Genomic DNA, 19,388 nt, shown 5'->3' with positions numbered 1-19,388 from the left:
TACTGGTTCGACTTCCAAGATTTTTGCCACCCGGCCTATTGCACTTCTAGAATATAGGTTTGACTTTAAAATTTGTTAAATTTTCAGAATTTTTTACATATATCTGTGCTTCATATTGAAAATGTTTTGTCATCACAAGAACAATTACGTAAATAGATATAACCTATTACGTGATGCTTTAATCGTGAAATATGAGAGGTAAAAAAGAAACTAACAGTTGAATAGGCGATTTTTAGCAACCAAACTCAGTAGAATGAAAATTGGGGGGGGGGGGGGGGGGGGCTTGATTTAGTAAAAGTTGCTAATAAAGCCAAGCATAAATAAGCATAAATAAGCAAAAGCGAATGCATAATTTTAAGTTTGTGAGTTCCTACACGATGTCAGATTAATATACACCAAACAATGAACTAAGTTCCAAGCTATATATTCTTATAAAATTAATATTTTAATTAAAAAACAGGGTCTAAGCAAGTTACTGGGTTCACGTGAACTTGTACCTATTGCACTAGATCCGTCCCTGTAATTAAGAGAAATAACTTTTAAAATATACCCATGAATTTTGCTCAAACTAAACATAATGAATTAAATAGAAATAAAAAAAAAATCTTATTGGGGTATAGTTGACATTCAAAAAGGAAATAAAATGACAATGGCATGTCATAACTAAATAAAAATTAGGAATATTAACTTACATCAGAATTCACCTCAATTTCACAGGTGATGGTGAGCTATATATACACAGGTGGAGAAGCTAACACTAACCCAAAATTGCTGCAGCCACTGCAAGTTGAATTGCTCATTGCATAAAATTCTCCAAAACTAACAGTCTAACAATGCACATCTGATATACAATTTTTATACACCAACTTGAACTCTTCCGCAACAAGCTGATAGTGGATTCATCTAAGCGCGGTTGAAGGTTCCAGGGAGAGACTAGTCGTGCCAAAATTACGATGCTTACCATCAGCAATGTTTGTTAGCGGAAAGCCATAATCAGGAAGTTGGTTTATTAGAAGAGTTTCCAGTTGACAGGCTATGCTCTTGCCAGGGACTAAGAAATATAGGAAAGAAGCATTTTCCATTCCCTCCTTCAACCGATGAGCACGAATTCGGCCCTCAAGATCATCAGTCTGTACAAATAATAGAGAAAGAAGAATGTTAAGCTATAGTATGTAAATTGAAGTAATAGGTTCAAAAACCAAAAGGACTCCTAGCTTTTGCAGATGTGCCCATAGGATTCATTTGGATAAGTAAATGACATCTGTCTGTTGGACCATTCATTTCAAAACATCTTTGAACACAAGTACCTCCACAAATTTGAAAAAGCATTTCAAAGAAAAGAAACTTCTTGAAAAATAGCGAAACAATTTATGAGAACAAAATGGGCTCAATTCTTCATGAGATGCAAATGTGCATGCTTCCTCCAACTCGTAAAGCATCTTGATACAATTTAACATCACATAAAACAATTGATTCGACAGCATATGGCTGCACTTTAGGAACGGAAAAACGTACCTGTCCAATGTAAAACTTTTTGTCAGGTCTTAACATTATATATACACTTGAAGCACCAATTGTTGATGGAGCTGGCTGTTCCCTGGCAGCAATGAGAACACAATTCACCGCTGCCACTTCTGACGCATTTTTCACTTTACACAGCTCGATTAACTTCTTGTGACAGATAAGAGAGATAGCATCTTCAAGTTTCTTACTTGCACTTCCCATTCGCTGCATTAATTTTGTGCTAGAATCCAAAGCTATTTGTCTTGCACCATTTAATTGGTCAGAGATTTTATCTGTGCTATTGAGGTCAAAATCTGAACAAACAGGTCTTATTTGGTCTTTCTTCTTTGATATCTGATTCACATAAGCTGAATTATACAATTCTTCTGCTCTTCGAATCAATATTTCTGGAATTCCTTCTCTCTGAGCTGTTTCAAATGCTAGACTCTCTTTACAGACCCCATCAATAAGTTTCCAAGTTGGTATTGTTTGATCGTCAACATACTCAGTTCCCATTGCTTTATACACAGTCCTCTTGGTTTTCAGGGGTAAATCAAAAATCCCATGCAAGTGGGTTGATACAATTCCCAAACAACCAATTGCGTCCAGGGTTTCTATAACACTTCCAGCAATACATGTCCCTTTGGCCGTTTCTGTTCCTCGACATATTTCATCTATAAGCACAAGACTTCTTAAAGTGGCACCAGTAACCAGAGAACGAATTTCAGACATTTCAATCTGGGACATGTTAGACAGCTGAGAGTCAGAATATTGCCTTCAGAAAAGCCATGAGACTCTATTATTTCAGTAAGAAAAAGTGAAAACTGATGAACAAAAATACCGACACCTAGAGTCAAGATTATCCACACAAAAGACTGAAATAGCTTCTCTCAGAAAGAACATGTCATAAATGAAACTAACTCCGTTATCACCTATAGATTAATCAAAGAGACATGCAAAAGAAGGTGACTCCATAATTAGGACCAATAAAATAACTAGAAGAGAAATATTACCTTTTTGTATCATAAGAAAACTATAGTTGAAAACCAGAACTGCTATGTACTAAAGATTTTTCTGCCAAGATGACCACAAAAAGTTCTTGTCATACATCCACTATACCAATCAATCTACTCTTCAGGCTGGAGAGGATAAGGAGATAAGCCGCACCGAAAAGTCTAACTAAATAATTCCAGGAATTATCCATCCCTCTTGACCATGGATTACAATCAAATACAACTATTCTTAACAAGCTAAAATCATCAGGAGCAAGCAAATGCATGCAAAGAGTGAAACGCCTAGTTGCTACAATCGCGGGATGCATCATGATACAGCACCTATGTTTTTGTTCTGTTTCCTAATAAAGAACTAGGCCTCTAGCAAATAGGACAAGAAGAAAACCGTCTATGCTATAAATTCAAGAATATGGAACATACAATGTACCTGAAATGAACTTTTTCCATCAGCAGGACTATCATATGATTTCATATGCAGCATAATTGAATCAAAATGAGGAATGACAGCTGATTCAGCTGGAACCATGAATCCACACATTCCTAACAATGCAGCTGCACACAATGATCGCAGCAAGCTTGATTTGCCCCCACCATTTGGACCTGTCAAAAGAAACATTGACTGCATATCTACTGTATTCTGTACACCAGTACCTCGCGTTGCATCAAACCAATAAGGGGATAGACCAATTATCTTCATTCCCATAGTTCCATCAAGTGCCTTTATGTCCTGTATTTTGATGTCATGTAATTGGAATAACACATAAATATACGAATACTTGCCCAAAGAATGAGACCAGTTAGATTTATATTTTTCTCTTTATGCAGTCTTCCACAAAAAGTACCACAGAGCACCAATGCATCAGTCAACACAACCAAATTCTGAAAATGTATTCTCCTGCAACTAGTTCTAGTTGTGAAATTTTTCAAATTCATCTGGTGGATATGTGATGTGTTAATTTTATTCCAACCTTTGGAGGTACTAATATTTAAACACGTCAAAGAAGTACAGATTCTGAGTACCTGACATTTGTTAAATTGTGTAATTGTTGGGAAAACCCAATTCCTTCTTCTCCCTTCGCTGATAAGAAACCAAGATTAAGATTATGAGCTCAATTCAGGGTAAAGGTAAATAAGAAACGTGAAAAAGCGATGCAAAGTTCAAAACACATTCATATTCAGCTCTTCAAAATAAAAGCCTTTCGCCATTGGCAATTGATGAGAAAATTTCAGAAATTTAACAACTTTACTACTTGAACTGGAGTTTATAATTATAATCAAAAATCCATGACGGAATTTATGGATCTTAAGTAAGCATGATAACAAAAATTTAAAATATCTGGAGATGGGACAAATGGCGACTAGCAGCATCACTATGATTCTTTGTGTAGAGAAGTATTAAGTTGTTCATCAGTGCAAAGTCATATTTCTGAAAAGGAACCTTCCACATTATAGACTCATGATCCAGTTGCAAATACAAATGCAAATATCAGAAATAAAGTGAATATAAAATAGATTAGTACACTCTTTAGGGAATTTTAGCCAACAAAAACTAGAAATTGCAGGACCCCACCCCCAAAGGTGTGGAGGGGCAGAGAAGCAGCCCCTAAAGGAAGGGATGAAGAAACTGCTTTTTGATCAGTAGGATGGTGCCACTAACCTCACATGAGAAAATAATGCCTTTGTTATCACAATCAAGACGGACGCAAAGATAAGTATATTGATCTTAGATTGTAATTCAGAAGAAAGTCCCCTTAGCAATTCCAAGACCCTTGATTTTGCCTTAGCACTTGCGTCATGGTACCTGCGAAAGAGATCCAAACAATTATTTAGCGAAGAAAAAGAATTTCATTGTAAGACACAAATCAGCTTCAATGTAAATGTAACATAGGAACCTCGCTATTGCATCTTCCACCCTCATTGTAGTGAACCATTCTTCTCCAACCTTCTTCCCCTTTGAATCTATAGCAGGTCTGAGATGCTTAATTTGTTCTTCACCAGGCGTTCCAGCCCAAACAGTTGGAATAAATCGCTTCCCCTTAAACCATACAGCTTCATGCTCTCGAGCATACAGAATCTCCCCTTTGATTCCTCCAAGGGGGGCCGTAGTGGCCCTTATTCTTGAAACAATAGGCAGGAAATCTTCTGTTATCTAGAAAGAGAATGAAAGCCCACTTAAATATTTGTGAATTTGGTTGTCAAGTTCATTAGTATAAGATTCTTGTGTGCCCCTTTTTCCTTTTTCTTTTCTTTTTTCCTTTTTTTTTTTTTTTGCTTGGCTGGGAGTCTTGGATCCGACATCCACGGTTGCAGCTGCTATAAAGTACAAACTTCTATAGTGTCAAGATCTATTTGGCTGGAGCAATTAAAACTGTTTTTTTTCTGAAAACTTAAATTTTACAGATCACTTGTTTCAGACTCATGATTTCAATCTGGTTAGAACCAACCAGATCAACAATATCTCAGTTAATTCCGCGTCACTATTAAAATGTTACTACCTTGTTTTATTTGTCTATCGATTACCCCAAAATTGTTCATCGATCAGTAAATTCCTAGATAATATTACTGGATTTATCAAAAAGGCTTTTACTTGACGTTGAAAAGCTGACTGCCTTTACAGCAATGTATATCTTAGCTAATGAAAGAGTATTAAAGCGCACACAGATGCACAACTTGTAAATCATTAGGATTGTTGAAGATAAATAAAAAGAGACTCACAGCCAAAGATAAAGCATCTGCAGCCTTGTCTACTTCTGCATATGCTTCCTCCAAATGGATCCTCTTGACACGACCTTTCCATGGCGACTCCATATCTTCAAAAAAATCATTTGGGATGATAGGATAGGAACTTATCTTTTGATCACTTTCACCATGTACAGATATTATTTCACTGATTCTACCAGAAATCTCTCCGCATTCATTCACCTGAAGTAACAACGGGTTAACCTTAATCAGATCTAATATCAAAGCGCCTTTTGCAAGAATGGCAAAAACAAAATCTAAGTCAAATTTGTCAATACCGGAGAAGCTACGAAGAGCACACGGGGCACGTACCTAACTAAAGAGGCAAAAAGTAAAATTGGCATAAACCCTACTTGAGTAGAAAGACTAACAGAAAAAGCAAGAGGCCTGTGCATGTCTCTTACCAGGAAGCTAAACTATGATCAACAAAGTTTACAATTCTAGTATATTCAAGGATTACTACAAACCTCTAATTGCTATTAAACCTATGTATACGCTATGATCCATTGGGTATGTCCCCCAAAAGAAGTATCACGATTTAGTATTCCTTCAATTCTTTTGATGATCTTCATACATTTAAGCTTTCTACCAATCACCTAGAGTTGTAATAGAGTTGACATAAAAGGTTCTTGCCAGGTATAAAAAGTAGACGAGCTATTACAATGTTAAAAGAATTTAAAACCTAATGCAAGAGTCGTTTAAATGACAAGATACATTCTTGCGAGAAAGTTACTAAGCTCATACAATGCAAAAAGCAACAAAAGAAAGGCTGAATGATTCCTGTTCATCTATCCCAAACTGGAATAAACAAGACTATTGCTCTTAAAACATCACTCAATAATTTATATACTGCACAGGAACTCTACATGAGAATTGGATGTGGAATAGAAGCCCCAACATCACTTACTAGAGTATCAAAATCGACTTTTAACCCGGTTGCCACCCAAGTAGGATCCATCAGTGACTCTAAAATAGCACGAAGCTCTGAATTTCTGTACATCTGCAGTATTTCATCGACCACATTCTTTATTTTGCAGAACTCTACATGATTTGCCTCCCTCAACTCAAGCAACTTGACCAGCTGTAAATAGACAACAAAAAATCTCAACAGTAGCATTTACAAACTGAAGCATAGAAGGCTAAGAATTGTTTGAGAAGGAAAAGCAGGAAGAGAAGTTTTTTTTTTTTTTTTTTTTGCTTCTTCTTTTTACACTCTGTTGAAGTTTCCTACCTAGCACAAGGTTTGAAACTCCAAACACATAACATAATGCCAGATCCAACTGCTTATGGAATGAATAGTAGACAGAAGTATCAATGCTGCTATTCTGATGACAAGTTCAGAATAAGTAGACAGAATTAATGGACTTAACATATCTCCTAAAAGCATGGTACATCCAAAAAATTCATTGCAATCATCAGTTTTATTGCATTATTCATAAGGGAAAAGTTTCACACCAATCAAAGTAAAGAGGGTACAACAAGGAAAAGCTCGTCCAGAGATAATAACTCAACAAGAGAAACCAATCTTATTCTGAATCTCAAAGACGAATAAGCAACAAGAAACATGTGATGAATTCAGACGAAATAATCTTGGCGCACAAAGGGCCTCGGAAACTCCAACATTAAGCTCTAACCAGCTACCAATTCATTCCCTTTTAAACTGGGAAAAGAGAGGGCTGAGCAGTCATTGAAATCATAGAGCCTCGGACTTTAATCAAAAGGCATCAGCATTTTATGTAGGCTCTTATTTCATGCAAGAAATCTTACCAAAATAAAACCCAAGTTTACTAGTTAAGATGCAAGATCTTGTTACAGCAAATGAACACAACATCATTGCGAAATATCTGCATATCTACTGAAAATAAGTAAGTTGTGCAGAAGGAATAAATTGAATATTGAAGTACAACCTTTGCACATGAAATACAAGTAAAATCAGGAATTGAACATGTGACACCCATCATAAGTTTGCATGCCTCTGCAAAAGCAAATGAAAATATTAGTGTATAAAAATTAAATGCGCCAGTTATCGGCACTGAAGATAAAAAAAGAAGGCACGGACATATTATCCATATTTGACTCCTCTAGAAATTGCATTGACATTAACAAGTCTCTCTCCTGCCCTCCCCTCTCCACATCAGGGCAAAAGAAAACAATATTAATTATGCCTCAACCCCAAACTAATTGAGGTCGGCTCTATGAACCCTTCAACTTAGCTCCATTTGAAGCATTTCATTCTAATACTTAGTTTTTGTTTTTCACAAATAGGGATTTCTCTGTTACTAGAGGTTCTCTACACTTTTTCCTAACAAAGTTCTTAACAAACTAAAAAGACTTGTGGCAAACGCCAGACTTAGAGTAAGTGTACCGACATGACTAAGTCCTAATCTCAACAAGTTGGGCATTGCCCAAATTAGGGCAAATTAGCCATTGTTCAACCTCTGTGGTCTTAGCTGAAAGTCCGATACCCCTTGTGCTTTAAGAAAACTCGAGCTCAATGGGACCTCAAAGCTTACAGCTAGATCTTAGCTTCACTAAACTGCAAAACTATGGAGCTTCAATTGACTTTATTGAGTCAACTTTTATTTTTGAACTAGTAGTAATAGATTTTTATAAGTCAATAGAGAATATCAAAGAAAAGCATCCACGTGTTTGCTTTAAACATACATATGAGAACAATTTCAGCAAAATATGATCTTCAAAAAGTTTTCTACAAAATAGGACAAACTTTTTGTTTTATAAACTTTTGGTACACCCATAAGGCCCTTAAATTAGCATAAATGATTGAATGCTTTTTGTACAGAACCATGTTTTTATGTAAGTTTTCCACATTGAGTATACCACATGCATACAGGGACTTTCCCGCTGATCAATGAAGTAATGCTTCTCTTTTATAACAACAACAACCACCCAGTGAGTTCCCACAAGTGAGGTCTGGGGAGGGTAGAGTATATGCAAACCTTACCCCTACCCCGGAGAGTAGGGAGGCTGTAATGCTTCTCTTTTATAAAGTAATAAATTTCATTAAAGAAAGGGCAAAAGCGAGCCTGCATACAAGGAGTATACTGAAAAATAGGAAAACTTAGAAAAGTAACACTTTATAAAAGAAACAATTCTTCAAAATCCCAAAGCTTTATCAGTTGTTACAATTTGTGTTATTTGCACGTGAAAACTGAAAGGGGGGGGGGGGCAACTTCTTTAAGTATCATGGATTTAACGCACAAAAAAGAAGGATAAAAAACAATTAGTTAATTAAAACTCTCTTTTTAGAGAACATACTTGCAGAACCCCACTAGTAAGGTTCACCTGTTCAAGAGAAAAGAAGATTCTTATTCTTTGGTTAAGCAAGGAAATAGGAATTATTATAAAATGCAAGAATCATATAGAGCATTACAATCATTGAGACCTAAACAATGTGTGAGAGAAAGAGCACGGTGGGGGCTTCACTCACTATGATGTGACAACAAAACATAGTTAAAGCTGTAAATAAGACCTTAAATTGATCAAATCTATCATGCAGTAATTAGTGAAGTGATTGCCGCCATGAACAGGTGGGAATGCACGAATATCTACACAAGGCATTTCTCACCTTGAAGTTTTGAAGCAATCTCATAGGCCGGTGGATTTAAAAGAAGATCCCTAACATACCTGATAGAAACAATATCACAGACATCATGAATACCAGAACGACAATAAATTTAAAAAGGACATTATAAAAAGTAAATGAACCATCCAAAAAATGATACAAGTTAGACAAAAAAGATATATGTTAACTACTAGCAGGAATAAATAATCACTTCAACGTAGCATTCAAACAAAATTCAGTATTCGGCAGGTCGTAACCGCTGAAAGAAGAGGAGTTATTGACCTGAAAACTTTCTCTAAAGAAATACTAAGTGGGATGTACAGTTTAAAATGAGGCCTAATTGAAATTAGTCACATGTATTAAGCAACAAAAATCAGAAGGAATACTCCATTTCTGTCTGTGTTTGTTAGGGGTCGTTTGGTAGGAGGTATTAGAAAAAATAATGCAAGCATTAGTTGTGTGCATTACTAATACCTTGTTTGGTACATTTTTTCAACTTGTATATAACTAATGCTTGTATTAGTTATACATCATACTTGGTATTAACCTGTGTATAAGTAATGCATAGAAAACCATGACATTAGTAATACCAAGGGTGTTAATGCATGCATTAGCATAGTTGAAGACAAAATTGTCCTTGAAGTTCCTTAAAGCTAGATAATATGGAGAGCATTTTTTTTAAAAACTACTTTCCTTAAAATTATACAATGCATTAAAAATTTTAATTCATCACACCAAACAGTAGATAAGAAATAATATCTGCATAACTAATGCTTGCATTACTAACCCATGCATTACTAATACACCTTATTCCGCACTATTCTTATACACCCTACCAAACGACCCCTTAGGGGTTACATCTCTCTTGTAGCTTGGATAGAGTCTACTATATCGATGAAGTGGGGGATGTAACAAATATAAGTTTTACCTGTGTTCCTTGAAGTATTATCCTAACCACATAAAGAATAGAAACAATCTTTTGGGGCGATTCAAGGATGATGAGTATATAGCACTAACCCATATCCAATGTATGCAGTCTACAAAATCAGCTTACAGCAATGGAGTAAGCTACTCGTCAAGTGTTCACGTAATTTAAAAGCAGCTTACTAGAAATAGAAAGGATTGACTCGTCGCTATTACCATGGAGCAAGGAGGAAGAATTACAAGTGGGGGAACAGAGCTACACAAAACTAGGCAAAGAGCTATGTGGTATGACACAAGGCAATCTCTAGAATATATAGGAGATCACATCCATGTAAGTATGTAAAATTAAAATCATCAGTATTACTTTCGGCAGATTAAAGAAAAAACAGATTCCAAACTGAAAACAAAAAGGAACATTATTTCTTTATTCTTTTCTAACTAAAACACCCAGACCACAGATCAATTCTTTGAACCCCATGTACCCTTTTCCTCCTTAAACTTAACAGTTACCTCCCACTCTCTGACACCTCCCCCCCCAACCCCCCCCCCCCAAGTATCCTTCTGTCAAGCTAAACCATGAAAATAAGAGAACCTGTAAATTTTCAGAGATTGTGAAGTACCTATACATATGGACCTCTATACAACAAAAACATAAGTATCAGGTCGGATAAATAAATTTGAGTTCTTAAGGAGCTATAGGTTTTCAATGTCAAACAGAATCGGTCATTGTCTAATGCTGCTGTATAGAACAGTGATCCCAACACCTTTGCTGCTGACAGTTCTGTCGCTGAGACAAGGATATTGTTTGGAGCAAAAATTATAGCAGCACACATACAAAAATATTTCCTGCCGGTTTATGAGGGGTGGCCGGTGGGGGGCAGGGGGTGTAGGTTTCTAGAGAGAAACGAAGAGAACTCCATGCAGTAAGGCCAGGCAGTTGTTTGCTGAAAAATGATGCTCACTTACAGAACTGGTAGACCATTGCAGTGTGGAGGAAGCAACACCTTTAATAAACATGGAATTCCTTCGGTTGGAATAGCACCTAAAGTTAACAAACCCCAGAAAGTGATGTTTTAGCCTAGGGTGACACCACCAGACAGTGACAAAATGCAACTGAAATGAATAATTTAAGCATTACCAATTTGTGTGGCGGTTCCAAGGTGTAAAGGACGGGGCCTATTTTCTGAAACAACAGTGACATTTCTAAATGTAATGTCATCATCGAGACCATAAAGCTCTTTTACCTGAAATTTCATTACTTTTCATGTAGTTCAAACTGAAGTAACAGGTTGTGTCACAAAAAATGAAATGATCTGAAGCAAACCTTGAACAAAAGCTCATCGATAGGATTGCCATCCAACCATTCATGCTGTCTAGCATTACATTCTCCCCACAAAAGCCCACCTTCACCAAACTCCCCCCAACGTGATGTTCCTGAGAGGAAACCCTCCAGCAAAATGAAGGACTGAATAACAATTACATATATAAATAGAGTAAATTCTGAAATTTGAACTACTATATCTCCACCTCCATTTCACAAATTTTGCTAACACACATGAATATTTCTCGCTACTTCAAGTGCCCTAATTGTCTCTATAAGAAAAAGATTGAAAGTAATTACGCGGCAGTTGCTCCATTAAAATATATAAATAGAGTAAGTTCTGAAATTTGAACTACTATATCTCCACTTCCATTTCACAAATTTTGTTAACACCCATGAATACTTCTCCATACTTCAAGTGCCCCAATTGTTTGTATAAGAAAAAGATTGAAAGTAACCCATTCAGGTTTTCTGTGTCGATTAGCTAGTAGAATCAGTAGGGTAGGTTGTCATACATTGACAAGTAGGCAGTTGGAAGTGAAATTCTATAAAACTGGTGGGAAGAAGAAGTGGCTATATTTGTAAAAAAAATTGAACTGTGGCTAAATTTTAAGTACAGGCTAACAAAGTGGCGATAGCATATAAAAATGGCCAATCAAATTGTTCTCCTGCAGTGACACGGTGAACTGATCTCTCTATCTCAAAATTTAACCTCACCCACATTATATCCAAACAGATATATGCAGCTAAAATTAGAATGTCCGAGTATGTTGGTATTAGCCTATTAGATCCCTTACATAAGCCACTTTGCCCCCTAATTAGCAATGATAAAAAACAAAAAAGAGTGATCTGCAAACCTGAAGTATTGTTCCTCAATGAATTATGCAAAAACAAATGATGGCATCGACAAGTACGAAGCTTGGTAACTAAGGCTTCTTCAGTTAGGCCATCCTCCACAGAGTAAGTCTTCATAGTCTCATAAACTGAGATAACGCAATACCCCTTCGCTGAACGGGATATTCCTGTATCCACCAAATAAGAACTCTTAGTTTGTGATTTGCAAATGAAATTTCTTAATCTTTATAACTAATAACTATGAGATGCTAACAAGCCAAAAAAAATCTTTTTAACTTAAATGGTCAAGCAGCAGTCACTCGTCAGTAGAAATGTAGAGAACTTCTAGAGTAGGAAAGCTCTGAATTATCAAATTTTGGATTGAAATGGGTCCATATGGAGCAAAATAGATAGTGATGATTCATATAACCGACTCTAATTAGCTTGGAATTGAGAGTAGTAGTTGTTGTAGTGGTCAAGCAATAATGACAGGGAAAGCTGGAACTTATATTGGCAGGGAAGAAAATATTGATAAACACAAGGCCAACATTACGAATACTGGTAATGATAAGAAGTCAGGCCTGGAAGTAAACAATTTACGATTAGAATCAATGACTCTGTTCTTGCAAAATCATTTGTGTAAAAACATTGGTTCCATAAATGCACCCATTATTTAGCTTCAATACTAAATAGCAAGAGAAACCAATCTATGCAAGAATAATTTGCTTTGCCATACCAACAACAGGCATTGGTTCTGGAAAATCAAGATCTTGATCATCTCCAACAAGGCCAAAAACATAGGGACTGCCTGGATGCGCATGCCTGAAATATTGAAAACAAGTCAATTGTAAGTTGCCACAGGTTAGGACTGTCCAGCATCGTTTTCTAATAAATAAAAAAGTCAGTGCTGAGGGTCTTATGAATATTTAAGATACTTTGGTTTATGCTAGCATGCTGAAAAGCTTAACTTCTTTTTTCAGAAAAAGAGTTAAGCTATTCAGCATGCTAGCATAAATGCTTAACTTGCATTTCTCACAACTAATATTTTTGCATCATCGACATTTATTAGATTCACCTGTACATTGAAAGATCCAAGAGATATAAACGTTTAAAACTGTATAATATCACCCAGAAAGGAAATTGTACTTATCAGAAACCTTGAGCTATTCACAAGTAATTACCCTGATATAAATCTGCTTTTACGAGCACGAGCTTGAGTTGGACCCTGAACTTCCTCCACGACACACTACAAATATAAACATGCCACAGCTGTACAAATTATTATTTCTGTTTTAGTGCATGACTAAAAGGAAGTGATTGACAAAGAGGCTGCGGAAGTAATGTGTAGAAAAAAGATAGAGGGAATGAAGTAAGAAGATATCAAGACAAGTGGTAGAACATCATTAGAAATTAGTGCTTCAAGAAATTAATCAGTTTATAAGTTCACTAGTAAAAGACAACAGTTTTAAGAGAAAAGGCCAACTCTTACAACAACAACATATCTAGTATGATCCCACAAGTGGGATCCGGGGAGGATGGGGTGTACGCAGACCTTACCCCTACGTTGTGTGAGGTAGATACAAGCCAACTCTTACAAATTCATTAAACATATCAATAAAAATTACCATTCCATCCTCTCATGTATTAAAATATATAGAGGAACACAAAAAGGATAATGAAAGTTCCAACAGAATGTTTGGGGATGGCACAAACCACAGAGAAGCCATTACGTGTGAGGTCATCCAATGTCTGCCTTAGATTCTGCAGAAAGAACAAAAAAATGACAAAGTTTACCGACAAAGAGTGAAACTGAGAGAGTATGAACACAGAATAAGAGAAAACAAATAACAAAAAGTCTATCTTAAAAATACAACGTAAGGAATACAGGAGGAACTAGGCATACTCTACTGGCAGTTTTCTCGAGCATTATTATGTAGGAAGATAACAGAATAAGTAAAAGGGATTCTCCATCAACGAACTTCAAAAAGAAGGAAGCATTTATACTTGAAAGTAATTAAAAAGGAAAAAAGGAAGGGGGAAAAAATGAGAAAATCAGACGATCTCCCTATTTCTTTGGCATATTATCAGCTTAGACATATTTAAAAGCTTCTTTACCCTTTTAAAAGAGGTAAAGAAAACAAATCCAGCTTCAAGCTCAGCTTCTACATGGTCAGAAACAAGATATCCTTAAGGGAACAAAATTTGGTTCACAAGAGAAATTAGTTCTGAAACCTACGTTAGCATGGAGGTCCATTCATGCAAAATATGTGACGAACAAACTTTTTAAACGGAAAACTTAATTCAACCTTTCCTTTCCTGAGGGCCGAAAACTAGTGGCCTCCAAATTCTTGGAGTTACCTGTCTTAAACTATCTATGATTTCCACAGAAAAATTGAAAATATATATATAAACAGAAAATGAAACCAGTACCACAACTGGACAACCAGCTTTCGGTATACTATCTGAACGTAGGCCACCAAATGGATTTAATCCAGCATATTCCACAAGAATACAAGCATCGAATCCAATTGCTTCATAAAAATCGCCCACCTGGAAAGTCAGAGAATAACAAGAGGCACTCATCATTGACTTTGAGTAGAGTCCTCATAGATTGAGGAACTGATACATGACTATCAAGCACATGTAAAAGAAGAGTAAATGAAAGCTGTAAAATCATACTCTGCAAAGTAAAACTTCACGCGGAAATTTTGACTTGAACTGCAACATCTCCCAGTTAAGCGTTCCATCTTTAAGACTGATAAATATACGAGGTAGCCTTTATTACAAACTTAAGAAATATGGGACAAATAATAGACAAACAAAGACAAGCGGAGACATAAGCATATGTATATATGTATATTTTTATTTGTCGGTGTGTAGATCGGACAGTTAATAGTTTGTATGGATTGTTTTGCTTCTTGGTACGGTCGACCTTGGATGCTACCCAAGAAGCAAAAAAAAAATCTGTTACAAAATGTTTTTTGACGAATTTTTGAGCAGCCTGGATTCTTTTGCTTTTCAGCAGGGTTCCCTAAGCCATGTCAAACAGGAAATAATATCGTTACGGGTTTTTGTGCAATTTGCAAAGCCTAACCATCATTTAGCGCATTATGATTAATATATTTATGTCCATGTGAATATAGCCAGAAAATTCAGCTAAAAATATTGAAATACGTAGATACTGCAGTTTGCACTTTGTGGAGTTCACAAGTCAACAACTCACTTCTGACAGGATTATATCTATATGAGGATATTAGACCAAGAATGTGCAAATACAAAAAAAATATCAGCAAGGAAAGACAAGGAGATCTTAAAGAAATCTAAGACTCTTCTCAGCAGAGCTTCAGATTCCAATTCATAGAGGAACAAACAAAGTAATACAGAAAACCTACACATGTTAGATTAATGGACTAACACCTGTAGGTGAGCTTTATGGAAAAAAAAAAAAGAGATTCTCCCAGAACCCTTGATTAAACTCTTCTCTAAGTTGGAACAAAAACTAATGTGAAAACTGCATAAAGGAAGGATCAACAGACAACTTGAAAGAACTGACCTTCCGTTTCTCAAATTTGTATCCACACCGAGCAAGTTACAATATGTAAGCCTCTTAACCAGTAGAACAGAAGAAGGCTTTCTCAAGAATTCCATCCTCTACAAACATAAAGTCATGGTGGCAGAACATTATACGATAATTAAACTCTTGTTTACACTTGTTTAAAAAAAGGAAAAGAATCATAGATTTGCATCTCGCAATTATCAATCAACCCAGTCATTGAGAGAAATGTAAACTACCTCTTTCCACCACATAATGTTAACATAGTCTTTTTCCTCTGGAACACCTTTTGGTTGTTTGAGTTTTCTTGCGGTTGTGGTAAACAACTTTCGCTCCTTCAAGCAACATATCCGCTCTCGGCACCTGACACTACACGGGTGAATACAGAAATTGGAAAAAGAACATGTGAATCCAGAAATTTGTCAGCGGTTGTTGATATGAGAGTTTTATGAAATACTGAACTCAAAAGAAAAACCATATTAAGCCTGAAGTTATCTTATCCCAAAGAGTAGAATGATAAATAGGAACTCTCTTAGTCATAAATATATCAAATATGTTCAACTCACAACAACCTGTAGATCAAACACTGTGTGTGCCATCAACCATAAATGGCTGATTATTCCTCTATTTAATGATTTTCAGTTTACCATCAATATTACTAGAAAATACTCTCATCCTCTTTACACCTTAAAACTTTCTACTTTTATTTATTCAGCCCTCAAAATTATCTTTCCATAGACCATTTAAAGAGCACCAAGGTACAGTTTCTATCTGTGATTCAGCCTCAAAGGCTCAAACTGATTAAAGATCCAAATGCAAATTTAAAGAAAGTTTCTACAACTTGTCCAAAATAGGACAGAGGCAGGCTCTAATAATGGATCAATCTCAAACTAGACAGTATCAGAACCACCAGGTTTGCTACCCAAAGGAAAGTTTCGAGATTTATAGCTAAGGAGGGCAAAGCTCCTAATCCCATCGCTTAAAGAGCAAGTTTTTATCTGAAAAACCAAACCCCCACTAGTAGCAAGGATTGCACGGGGTTAGATAAACTCTCACATGCTGATTTCGTGTGGAAGAAATCAATTATATAAGAAGAGAAAGCCATTAGGTATAGTATCCATCTATTTATCTATCTTATTTTATCATGCAACATTGAGCACCAAAATAGAGCTTATTCAAATCTCTAATTAAACATGCTGATTTCGTGTGGAAGAAATCAATTATATAAGAAGAGAAAGCCATTAGCTTTTTATAGTATCCATCTATTTATCTATCTTATTTTTATCATGCAACATTGAGCACCAAAATAGAGATTATTCAAATCTCTAATTAAACGATGCCTCAAGAAGAATCTGAAACTGGTTGTCAGCGGAAGTAGAGCGATAACAAGCAAGCAGAGCACTCACAAAGAAATGGTGTACATGGAAGGAACAAAGCAGTGGTGAGCAACTACTCAAGGAGTGATAACCGATACCCATTTTACATTCCCTTTTTTAAGGCAACAAAGTTAAGAAGTTACCCTTATACAAAAATAAAGCATCGAGTATGGAGTCATGTCAGCTGTAATATAAACTAGGCTATAAAAACAGAGTCTTAAAATGTGGAAAAGAAACTACGCTAAGGAACCCAGAAGCTTGACTAAAAAACGAAGCCAAGAAACAATGCTACTTCTATAGTAGCTCCATCAAATAGGAGAGCAAAGGATTTTTTTTGGGGGGGAAATTTACTTACAAATGAGCCTCTTTTTTTTCTATTTAGAGAGAGAGCGTTTTTGAGTTCTTAGAATGAGACAGCACATTTACAGTTCAATGGCAAAATGAGATTGAAAGGACCACCAAGCCAGCAGATCAAAAAGATTAGTATAAATGTCCTACTCCTGCCTGTCCTTTTTGACAATGAACCCCTATTCAAGCACAACTCTGTTAGGTAACTCGGGGTCAATTTTACATACAAGCCCATCCATATAACCTATCATTTGATGGACGGACCCTCTTGCAGCTCCAACATCCCTTGTGTCTATATGGGAGCTTTTTTTTTAACTAGCTTACTCGAACAGATAGAGCAGATGGTCTAGATACATTACTTTTTCTAGTGCTTCCATGATTGTTCCCCGCGACACAACACTGTGCTATTGAAATGATTCGTCAGTAGAAATGTTCACCGACTAACAATAGTACTATAATTCCTATTTCTATCCATCACTCGTGCTTTTGATCTATCTTCACTCCAGAAAACTAATATGGTCTGTGGTAGCAAAATGTGGAGTCTTAGGCAGAACATGCCGCCCTAACCTGAAAAGTAGCACGACTAAATGCCAATTTAAACAGTGAAATCCAACATTTTTGAAATGAATGACAGCTAATTCACTCAATTTTCTCACATCCAATCACAGAAATGAACTTTCGGGCACGAAAGATCGAAAGCATCAACCTTGACAAGCACACATGGAGCCACTGCTCAAAACCTCTATATCCCCATTCTTGTACTCAAAATAAGCCCAATTGTTTGTTTAAACAACTCGCTGCATTTGGTCATCTTTTAACTTCAGGAGGCAGAAAATCTGAATTCCTTATTAAGCTTCACTCAACTTTCCAATATAAACACACAGAAAAGAATACAAACAAGTAATACTCCTTCTGTCCCAATTATGCGATGCTCTTTCCATTTCCATCTATTCCAAAAAGAATGACATTTTTCTATATTTAGAAACAATTTAATTTTAAGCTTCTCATTTTTACACTTAATGAAATAATAATTTATAGCCACACAAATATATATTCATTTTTTTGTTGAACTCCGTGCCTAGTCAAAAATTAAATTATTCATGAATAGCAGTGGAAAAGCACAGCATTTTCAAACTAGATGACGACTCCTTGCCTTTTGGGCCTCTTTGGCACAACAAATTCCAATACTATCTTTCCTATGGTGATTTCTCCACCACCACCCCCAAAACCAACCCAACTACTACTGACCTTTCTCCTCCACACACATGAGTATGTACATTAAAGCATTAAACTTTAGGCAAGAAAAGACTTACAGAGGAGGTGAAGAGTAAGAGAAGAAGCGGCGGCGAAGTGGGAGTGACGGACGTAGGAAAAGGGAGAGTGACCGCCAACGCGGAACTGAAACGACTACGTTTTTCGCCGTAACCCAACTCATAGTAGTAGTAGAGTGTGTGTGTTTTTTGTTCTTCCCGCCAGAGGGTACCTAAGAAGAAAAGTACTCTGAAGACACTGAAGTGAAGGAAAAGCCCCGAAAGTGGAAACGGCAGCAGTGTCGGAAGGAGGGACTGACTTTATTTTCTTTTATTGTTTCAAAAAAATAGTTTTTTGCTACTCATATTTAAACAACAATTGCATGTATGGTCATTCTTACGGATGTTATTTAGAATTAGTCAATACTTATTTTGTCCTGAAATTTTAAACTAAAAATCTTAATTCAAGACAACTACGAACATTTTTATCCTGAAAAAGTTAAACTAAAAAATTAAAATTCAGAATACATTGATTAATTCCTAAATAACTGTCATTTAGAGTGACTACATGGTATTGTTTCTACAAGTTTTTATGGTACATCATATCTAGTCCAATAGAGCATAATGGATCTATCAATAAAATTTAAATTTGTCTACTATTAAAGGGGAAATGACACACTTACCCACAAAAATAAAATTATTTACACTTATCTACCCATCAAACTAATTTCATTTCCGTACCCATAGTAATTTTTGTGGGGAATTTTCTCTTTTTTCTCCAATTCTTTTCTATTTCTATGTTTCTTTTCTTTTTTTCCCTTTTTTTCTTTCTTTTCTCCTTTTCTTTTTTCTCGTTTTCTTCTTATTTTTTCATTTTTCTCTTTTATTCATTTATTTTTGCCCATATACTATTATTGATATTTTTACCATAACTTATTTCACAC

General features: G+C 35.9%; 1 protein-coding gene across 3 annotated transcripts; it reads right to left on the bottom strand.

Moving 5' to 3' along the window:
- Window positions 1-331: 331 nt before the first annotated feature.
- LOC107796307 (DNA mismatch repair protein MSH1, mitochondrial-like) lies at window positions 332-18,785 on the bottom strand. Of its 3 annotated transcripts, XR_012711539.1 has the most exons (23): window positions 18,508-18,785; window positions 15,710-15,839; window positions 15,471-15,568; window positions 14,597-14,672; window positions 14,348-14,467; window positions 13,631-13,678; window positions 13,099-13,163; window positions 12,654-12,739; window positions 11,941-12,105; window positions 11,087-11,196; window positions 10,901-11,006; window positions 10,729-10,804; window positions 8,842-8,900; window positions 7,163-7,230; window positions 6,163-6,336; window positions 5,232-5,438; window positions 4,409-4,665; window positions 4,174-4,317; window positions 3,537-3,594; window positions 2,944-3,243; window positions 1,516-2,241; window positions 693-1,130; window positions 332-517 (listed from the first exon to the last, which is right to left on the bottom strand). XR_012711539.1 is itself a non-coding variant. In XM_075257020.1 (22 exons), the coding sequence occupies exons 1-22, from the start codon at window positions 18,627-18,629 to the stop codon at window positions 900-902; spliced, it is 3,426 nt and encodes a 1,141-aa protein (XP_075113121.1). In that variant the 5' UTR covers window positions 18,630-18,785; the 3' UTR covers window positions 635-899. The 3 variants fall into 3 exon arrangements, 2 of the variants coding, with proteins under 2 accessions (XP_075113121.1, XP_075113122.1); XM_075257020.1 differs by lacking the exon at window positions 332-517 and having other exon boundaries at window positions 635-1,130; XM_075257021.1 differs by lacking the exon at window positions 332-517 and having other exon boundaries at window positions 635-1,130; window positions 15,710-15,833; window positions 18,508-18,779.
- Between the last annotated feature and the right edge of the window lie 603 nt (window positions 18,786-19,388).

The sequence above is a fragment of the Nicotiana tabacum genome, chromosome 7 (genome assembly GCF_000715075.1).
Source record: "Nicotiana tabacum cultivar K326 chromosome 7, ASM71507v2, whole genome shotgun sequence".
Taxonomy (NCBI): Eukaryota; Viridiplantae; Streptophyta; class Magnoliopsida; order Solanales; family Solanaceae; genus Nicotiana; species Nicotiana tabacum.
This window is presented reverse-complemented; position numbering and strand designations above follow the sequence as displayed.

Excerpts from the sequence above, each read along its gene's own strand:
- LOC107796307 (XM_075257020.1), bottom strand. The coding sequence starts at position 18,629 with ATGAGTTGGGTTACGGCGAAAAACGTAGTCGTTTCAGTTCCGCGTTGG. Across the intron at positions 15,840-18,507 it reads TCTTACTCTTCACCTCCTCT|TGTCAGGTGCCGAGAGCGGA; the intron begins GTAAGTCTTTTC and ends TCACCCGTGTAG. Across the intron at positions 11,007-11,086 it reads TCGATGAGCTTTTGTTCAAG|GTAAAAGAGCTTTATGGTCT; the intron begins GTTTGCTTCAGA and ends ATGAAATTTCAG.